Source organism: Anopheles coluzzii, chromosome 3 (genome assembly GCF_943734685.1).
Source record: "Anopheles coluzzii chromosome 3, AcolN3, whole genome shotgun sequence".
In the NCBI taxonomy this organism is placed as follows: Eukaryota; Metazoa; Arthropoda; class Insecta; order Diptera; family Culicidae; genus Anopheles; species Anopheles coluzzii.
In genome coordinates, this window is record NC_064671.1 from 62,386,753 (window position 1) to 62,395,616 (window position 8,864).

Genomic DNA, 8,864 nt, shown 5'->3' on the forward strand with positions numbered 1-8,864 from the left:
TTTAGTAGGGCTTGGTGTATGTTTACGATTTGGAATATTTATTTATTTTATATGTAATAACATTAGACGAAACATTGTGTACAGTTTACCTTAACAACGCTATTGAAAAATTCTTCTTTTTCCGTCCTATGTCTAACCTACAAGTCCCAGGGTTGTCAATTGTCTCTAAAAATGTCTTCAATAATCTACGAATTTTTCGCATTCACTATCTTCATCTCGCTAATGTCAATCTTAATGTCCTTCAGGTTCGCTAGGAACGGATCGGTCGGGGCCGTACTCGAGCTGGTTTTCGTTACCACTACTACATCCGGATGGTTGTTTGGCGCGTTCGCAAGATCCTTCGCAAAGGAAACGTACGCTTGTTGCGATGGACCGGTCACTACGGTTTGGTTACCCTCATCTGCCTGCTGTTCCATCTTCTCCAAGTCTGTTAGAATGCGAAAGACCGGCTTAGCGGAATCGGTTTTCGAATCTGCCACATCCACATCGAACCCTTGCCGTGAGTTGGATCGTTTGATCGTAAAGTTGGGTCGTCCGTGTGTGAGCAACAGTTTGCGTGCTGTACCGCCGGAAACTGAACTATTGCCACTACTACTACTACTGTCAGCCCACCGATTCAATGAACTTTTCGGTGGCTCTTTGTTAGCCTTCTCAAACAACGGAGTACGCTCCACTTTGGCGGGTGATGGTGAAGGAAGAGGCGCCGTGTTGTTGGCGATGGGCACCTTCGGTGGGGGTGATACGGCAGCAGCAGCAGTCAGTACGGGGGCCGGTTCGACCAACGTTACAGGCAGCTTGTTGACCGGTTTGGCCGTCTCCAGGATGTCCGTGTGACTGACGACACTGCCCGCCTTGGTAAGGGTTCGAATCTGTGACGGCCGTATCGAAGCGGCACCACTTCGTACCTGTGGCGACAGCAGTTCTTTCGGAGTGGTTGGCGACGAATTGGCGGTGCTTGCTCCCCCGTTCGATGTCGTATCGATGGTAAGTGGTTCGTAGGACTTGGTAGGATTGCCGTTTCGTAGTCCCGCATTTGGATTACCGCTGGCTCCACGCAAACTATCTCCAAAACTTCCGATGGACACTTTTACGGTGCTAGTGTACGTAGTCGGAATGGCTCCGGTCGATGTTTTGGGAGTGGCCTTCGAAGCCGATACTCCATTTGCCCTTGGAAGCGTGTTTGAGTAGGAATTTCCGTTCGTTATCTTAGCAGGATCTTGATTTGTAGAGCTTGTTGGAGGTGATTTCGGTTGGAAGCTGTTAATTTTGAATGCAATTCCGTTCGACACAGAACTACCCGTCGGAATACTTCCATTTGCCAGCTTTGCAGGACTAGACGGGGCCACATTAATACGTCCAGGAGTTACCTTTATCGGCGAATCCGTTTGACTAGCACCAGCTTTAGACGTTACGCTGGCTGTTAAGAGAGAACCTTGTGGACTAGCCGCAGTAGAAGACCCGTTTGAGATCACTTTACAGACCGGAACTGGTGTTGGACTTTGTTGCTCTTTTACCTCACCATTGACTGGTTTAACGGAGGTACCATTCATCGACGTGATCGCTGGTTTTGTGACTGGCGTGGAAACTGCCGCTGTAGCAACGTTCCGTGACGGTGCATTTTGAATTTGAATAACAGTCGTTGTTCCATTGTGATTCGGGAGTTGCGTTGCCGACACTTTCCGCAGTGTGGAAGTTCCGTTGACAACTGGCTGTACTGTCGGTGTAGATGGTACTGAGACAGCTTTCTTCTGTACACCCAGTACTGGGCTCGGTTGCTTCACCGGAGCAATGCCACGCTCCTTGTCGACGAGATCAACGATCGTTTTCAATGGATTGTCAACCTTGGGCATATCGGGCGTTGGAGATGGACCGTTCAGTTTCAGCTGTACCTCATTGCGCGTAAGTTCGATCGATCGTTCAATTTCCTCATTCTTCCGACAGTCGCCTTCCTCGAGATCTTGCTTTTTGATCTTACGCTTAAGTGTGTTGCGTAGCTCGGCCTGCAGCGCATCCTTCATCTCGTCTATGGAGGTAGATTTGTCGTACAGAACGGATGGCGCAGGTTCGTCATTATCATCAAGTACACCCTAAAATAGTGAAAAAACAATGTGTAAATGAATTGTTGCTTTATTTTTCAAATTATTTTTATAATTATTAGGGCTGCGTAACGCATTGGAGATATGATAAACTGCAAGCCAGACATCTCACAGGCGAATTGATCTAGCACTGATCTTGTAGACCAGCGATCGGCAAAGTACGGCTTGCGAGCCGCATGCGGCTCTTTGCTTGGTTTAGCTATTTGGCTCTTCACCTGGCTCTTTCGGTCGCAAAGTTTGCCATCATCACGATCACTGATCATGAAGCTATTTTTCTCTACGAGGTTCGAGGTCCAGGAATTGAGTTCGAACCTACTACAGTCTAGGAACACATCACGATACTCTCTTGATCCCAAATTTGAATTGTTCCTAAATATATCCTTATTCTAAAATAGTAATGATCCCATCCAAATCTAGCAATAACTAGACAGAACGGGCTCTTACGATTATTTAATTTTATGTTCCTTTAACTTCTCTCATGCATAAGCAATACGGCAAAACCGTCCCTCCTGAATAAAAAAAAATTCTCTCACGCTCTCCCACTACACACTTTAGCAGGAGTGGTCGCTTAGGGCCATAATTTGCTTTAATTTATCAATGTCCACAGGAATTTGTGTACATTTTATACACTTGCGAGGATGATTGATGTATTTGAAGTGGCTTCTAAATACTGCTACTTGTGCTATGGCTTACGATTTAAGCTGTCATGACAGCCTACGGGCTTTCTATTCTTATTTTAGCACGCACCGTGATCCACTTAGGAATTCATCCTACACCCGTTCCATTCCTTCACTTGTTTATTAATTCATCGTATATTCGCCATTTTATCAGTTAATACCAACATGATTTAATTCAGTCTTACCATTCATTCAAAATGAAATGCATACTTCCAAACACTTTGAATATTTTCTTCAAAATTTCAACCATTCTCAGAATGGCTTGAAACAGCTGATTTCATTGAAGCATTGGTGACTTCATGCTACGCTATTTCCTCTGCTCGTTAGAATTGTAAAACACATTCACACCGAAATAACACGTTCTAGGCCATCACATAGAACGCACCATTTGTCATCAATACCCGCCAGCGGCATGTGTACTAAATTAGTCAAGCTGTGCAAACGAATGCGCCACAACTGCACTGGCGTAATGAACGATACAACACAAGTCGAACAAGCCCGTCGGTTAGCGAGACTTAAAAGAACAATCAACACGGTATGAGGATGATTCACTTTTACCCACTTACCAACCAACTTGAAACCATTTATTTCATTGAGAAACAGTTGCAGAAACCCAAGCCGTACTTTGAACAGCCATCGCCAGAGCTTTTGCTCTGCTTTTACACTCCTCTACATTTGGCTTGTGCTGTACCGCTGGGCACACTTAGATATGTGTGTGGCGGTGTGCTGAATGGCATTTTATCAGTCCATTTCGATCGGCTTTATCTACAAGGTGACAATGTTCGATTTCTGGCCGTTACTAATTGAAGATGATTTGTCGGCTACCCCACTCTCAACAACTGCACACATAAATACACATACACACACACCCTTGCGTAAGTTGGCGTGCGTCATTGCGGTGCCGCAGTTACTACTGCTGGGTAGGATTTGTCGGTGTTAAGCTATATATTTGCGCGCTGATTGTGTCCGAAATTTGCGATTAATCGATCATTATTGCAAAAAAAATCATGCATTTTCGGAGCCAATTTGGGGGAAGGAAGGTTGGACACGACACACATAACACACACATAAGCCTTTGGACGCCCCTTTTTCGTCTGTCGCGTTGTGGGTCTTTCCCAGGTCGATGGTCGATACAACAAACCTTAATGGGTTTGAAGCTCTATGTAAAGTTTTTATGGCCACGCACTTGTACGTTCTGTGTATGAGAGCACGGTCCAAATGGGAATCGAACCGTATCCAGCTTTGTGGGATTTTGTATGCATATACCATTACACCACTGGAGGCTTCTGACACCGGGTAATAAACGTAGCAATAAAAATGTACAAGGTAACAATAACCGCAAAGTACGTTTCATTGTAAAATCATTAAATCTATAATATTAATATTATTCATGACTCGAAGAAATCTTCCGCATTATAAAAGCTGCTCCATTACCTCTCAGACACAAATGATCATTGTCCTCTTAAGGTACCAGCAGCTTACAGCATCTCAATCCCGTAGACAAAGGTAACGAAACGATTCCATTACCATCGATTGTGACCCAGCGGCAGATTAGAAACCCAGGCCAGAGATGGCCATCGCAAAACAAAAGGCAGCCCCACCGTACGAAAGCTCTTCATTCACGACAACAGCCAGGAAAGCAGATGCAATCGAGTTGCATGAGCTGGCCTTCGGAGGCGGACCTCTGCCCATTCAACGCCACCGCTTCCGGAAACCGCCTTAAATCGGACCATTGCTTTCTTTGTTTTGCACGTGCAATTCCTACCCCGCCGGACGCCGGCGTTGCGTGCATCGTTGTTGGCCCCAACACAATGTTACATTTTGCATGTAATGCAAGCAGTAGCGACGCTAGATTCCCATGCCCACCACGCCCATCCCCATGCCCCGGTGCCCGTTTTGTTTTCCCACGGTAGCCCCACGGTTCGGTGCATTGTTGCAAGCGTCGGTTTCGCGACGGCGGGATGGTCCACCACCGTCGGAGCGGATGGGAACTCGGTTCACAGTTTCAAGTGGGAAACTTTCATTTTCGCGCCTCCACATTGGATCCACTTCAACACCTGTAATGCTAACAGCTTGCTAATCTAGACCAATCTAAACCTATTGTCGTGTCTCAGGGTACTAAGTGACTTTAATCTCACGACATCACACGTTGCGAGAGATTCGCTGGAACTATTGCGAGCAGCTAATTGAGGCCTGGAAGGGGGAATACTTGGTTATGTTTTGCAAACAGACATCATCTTCACAGATCACCGCAGCAGAGTAGTATTTAATGGGAGGTTCAACCTTGTGTGAATGGTAGCGATCTATAATTTGCCCCGTGCGCAACTCTCCTTATCGGGTTGGTGCTTTTAAAACAAGCCGCCAGCGCACGATAAGACGGAATTCCTCAAACAATAATAAGAGCAAAATACAGCGCCCCCACACCAAGCAAGGTAAAGGAATTTGACCGTCGTAAAATCATAAGACCGAGGTGTATGTGCCGTTACGTTTCTACTTCTTCTTCCCTTGGTACAGGAGTCGCTCACGGTTGAGGACGTCGTGCTAACATGGCCAGGTTGGCAACCATTCTCGGTGTAGCTCGGTTCATGGCTGTCCTTTATCCTCCTCATATGCCTGATGATCCAACGTATTCTTAACTATTTTGTTTAAGTTTTTTTTTAAAGCCAGGAATTGTCTGCTGTGTACAAACTTACTGTCTTAGATGCTTTAGAAAGATACGTTACATAATTGTTCATTCTCTTTGAGAAGAATTTTCTTATCCTTTGTCCAATTTGCACTTACATGTTCGGACTGATCACTAGCGGTAGAAATCCTAAAGTATAAATGGCTCTAGATCTTACATACTCTACGTATCCTTTAGAGCAGTTACCTTCACCCTATGGTTCACGGACCACTTGTGCTCCGTAGTGTAAACAGACGTGTTCCGCGAAAAATTGATGGAATAAACAAGTTTATTGCAATACATATTGTACAGTTTTTGTTACTACGAGCAAGATTAAGTTCCCAATAAGCATGTCTAGAATAATAATTAAACATATTTGATGAAGAGGCTTTGAACAACGTCTACATAATGTATGTCCTCTATGTATATGTGGATCAATGAGAAGAACTTTCATGTAAAACTATTTGTAAAGTCGGAAGTAAAGTTCTACGGTTTATCTGTAATTGAGTTGGAGAAGATTCCTCGATTGAACCGTTTGGCTCAGGACATATGATAAATACATCATCATTAAGATTATAGAGACTTTGATTAGATATGCCTTAATCATCTCAAACACTCTGGACAGTGCTGAATAGAAGTATTTTTTAGTACAATCGATCAGGATAAGTGACATTAAGTGCTATCGTCCATAGGCAAATATCTTCCAGATAAGATATAAATGCATTATTAATATTATTATAACGAATAAAAAAAAATATCTGGTACAGGAGGTCTACGGATTGACTTCAGTACCTTGAAGTTATAGAACGCAATATCTTCATGAGAGATCCTCTAGCGTTCATGCGTTGAGAATTGACAATCCTTGGCCCGGGGGACGCGATACATGCGCACAAACACAAACACACACACACTTTCAGTCTACATCAACCAGAACCCACTTAATAATGCATTCTAAAGACAACAGTGACGAACCTGCCCCGGGGTTGCTTGTGTACACATGGAAGTTGCTCCAAAACAAAGCCTCCGTCAGCTCCGGTCCACCCTAACCAGTTAACCTCACCACCAAAGCGATGAGCATCCGAGTCGGTTGACGTCAGCCCGCGCCGAATGATAATGAAAAAAGAATAAAAAAGAAGCCTCACCCCGTAAGGGATTGTGGAAGAGGATTTTCTCAGGTCCGGTCGGAAGATTATTAGCATTTTATCACGAAAGCGCATCGTTGCAATAAAAATTGTAAGCGTATCCGCGACTGTTCAAACAACAAACGCGCACACACACACACAAATACACAAAGCGAAGGGGAATTTGCCATCCAACGAGAAATCGGACGTGGTAAAGCTAAAGTTTTTTGCCAAAGTGAAACAAAAGTCATAAAAACAGGCCGCCAAAAATTAAGCCCCAAAAAGGAAATCTCCTCAAACATTGAATTGGTAGGTTTGGTTGGGCGCTGCAAATTTACACCTTCCAAAACAACCCTGGGCTGTATTTATTTATTATCGTTTTATCGCTCTTCCCCCTTTGATGGAGCCCAAAGTTGTTGTTAAAAGTATGAAAACAATCTTTCCATTTCCCTCCCAACGAAAGCGTACACGTGCAAACAGAAACTAGCTCTCGATTAAACGTGATCGAGAGAAGAAAAAATAAAGCGATTCCACGACCCAAAGTGTGAAGGGATATGAAGTTAAGCTGAACAACGTGCACGAGATGATAACCGTTTGCACCGGTTCGAGAGTGTCACGTACCTCGTGTGCGCCCTCTATTGAGCAGTTCGATGATTAAAGCAGCAGTGTTAGGGAATGTGAATCATAAGTGATCTACCCTTTAAGCTTTCCACTCTAGTTACTACAGTGCCCTAAACTTACGTTAGCTTGCTTGATGAATGCGGCCGTACTGCGATCGTTTGTTTTGGCCGGCTTCAGATTGATCCCGTTACGAATGGCAGCCATCAGCTGATCGGTATGATCGCCACCATTGCCGACCGGTGTACCTTTCGGCGGCCCCGGTACGGATGCGGTGAAGTTGGGTGCAACTGGTGGAGCGATCGGCACCGTAGCTCCCGGTGTTGGTGGAGGTGGCGGCGGTGGTGGAGTCATGGTCGCACCACACTTTAACTATGACAGTCTGCAAGATCACTTCAAAATTACGATCACCTATGCCACACAGCACTTGAACCTTACTGCACTGCACTAAGGTCTTAACCCTCTCACGCGGAAGTCTCACAGGAATGTCCACGTCACACACAAACACACCCTCTATTAGCCCCTTTCCAAGGGCACCAGATATCTTAACACCCTTCCCCCAGACTGTTCAATATCGGGTTGAAGTGCGAGCGCGCACAGCACAGCAAAGGTACCTTTGACGTGAGACGACTAACCCGTCCCGCCACTGTCTGGATACTAAACGCGCCACTGCCCCGATGTGGTGCGTGTACTTTCCAGCGCTGAAATCGATGACAACTGGTACTACCTCTACTACTACATACAGCCACTAACACTAGCACTCTTTCCCCTTTGCAGATTGGATTCGCGTTAAGATAAGCGCCCTTATCTTATCAGCGTAAGGGGTGGGTGGGTTCCGATTTTCGATTTCGAAGCAGTTCGAACGACGGAGAAAAGAGGGTGAGGAGCTTTGCTTTATGGCTGTCCGCTGCGTATGTTTATCACACTGTTTAGTTCTCTTCGCCCTTGTTTTTGCACCGCAGTGATGTTGTTTTATCTGCTTACAATTTCTAGTGGCTGTGCACGGGGCAGCATGCTTAACATTCCATGTCTTGTTGTGTTTTCGTACACAGTCTCTGGCCAGTCTTGCAGATCGGTTAAAATGCTCCACCTACTATCACCTGGCTCACCGATAGTGAGGGGGTTAGCTGGGCGAGAAAATGCGCGCCGGCAAAGGAGAAACGAAATTCCCACCAACCCGTGGCACACAGCATTTGTTACACAAATTAGCGAAAGCAGCAGGTTCCCCCCGAAAAAAAACCTGGGCCGTTAAATAAACTTAAAGCTCGATCTCGATCCACCCGAAAACTAAAGCAATCATACCAGACAGCAACAACAGCAAAGAAAAAAAGATCGTTAAATCGTTTTGGTACGTCCACAATATAAACCGGCACAACACAACCGGCTCAGCACAGCTTTCCTTTCACAAGCACAAACAACACGTGCGCGTTCGCAGCACCACTTTTCGACCTGACACGCTGGCTGCTGAATCGTCTCTGTACCGTCGACTCGCGCCGCAGTAACCTGTTCAGTCGGCGGGTCGACGGCGCAAAATCTCTAATGGTCGTATAGTTTAAAGCTTGCTCCCTTGCCTCTCTCTGTCTCTGATGTGGCAGACAAACAAACAGCAGCACCGCCAATCCAGTGGCACCCCCGGAAGGGTTCGCTGTCGACTCATATTTCCTCCTCACTTGAAACCGCTCCGTCGAAG

At 45.6% G+C, this 8,864-nt stretch overlaps 1 protein-coding gene and 1 long non-coding RNA gene across 2 annotated transcripts; one reads left to right on the plus strand and one right to left on the minus strand.

Moving 5' to 3' along the window:
* Window positions 1-17: 17 nt before the first annotated feature.
* LOC120955970 (uncharacterized) lies at window positions 18-7,839 on the minus strand. The gene is made up of 2 exons (XM_040377257.2): window positions 7,298-7,839; window positions 18-2,087 (listed from the first exon to the last, which is right to left on the minus strand). Exons 1-2 carry the CDS (start codon window positions 7,526-7,528, stop codon window positions 186-188), a joined length of 2,133 nt encoding a protein of 710 aa, XP_040233191.2. The 5' UTR covers window positions 7,529-7,839; the 3' UTR covers window positions 18-185.
* LOC125907401 (uncharacterized) lies at window positions 2,094-5,739 on the plus strand. Its single transcript, XR_007452614.1, has 2 exons — window positions 2,094-5,205; window positions 5,288-5,739. It is a non-coding gene; the product is annotated as an uncharacterized LOC125907401 (long non-coding RNA).
* Window positions 7,840-8,864: the final 1,025 nt, after the last annotated feature.

Coding starts and splice junctions, on each gene's coding strand:
- LOC120955970 (XM_040377257.2), bottom strand. CDS start 7,528: ATGACTCCACCACCGCCGCCACCTCCACCAACACCGGGAGCTACGGTG. Junction 2,088..7,297: donor CATTCATCAAGCAAGCTAAC/GTAAGTTTAGGG, acceptor TCACTATTTTAG/GGTGTACTTGATGATAATGA.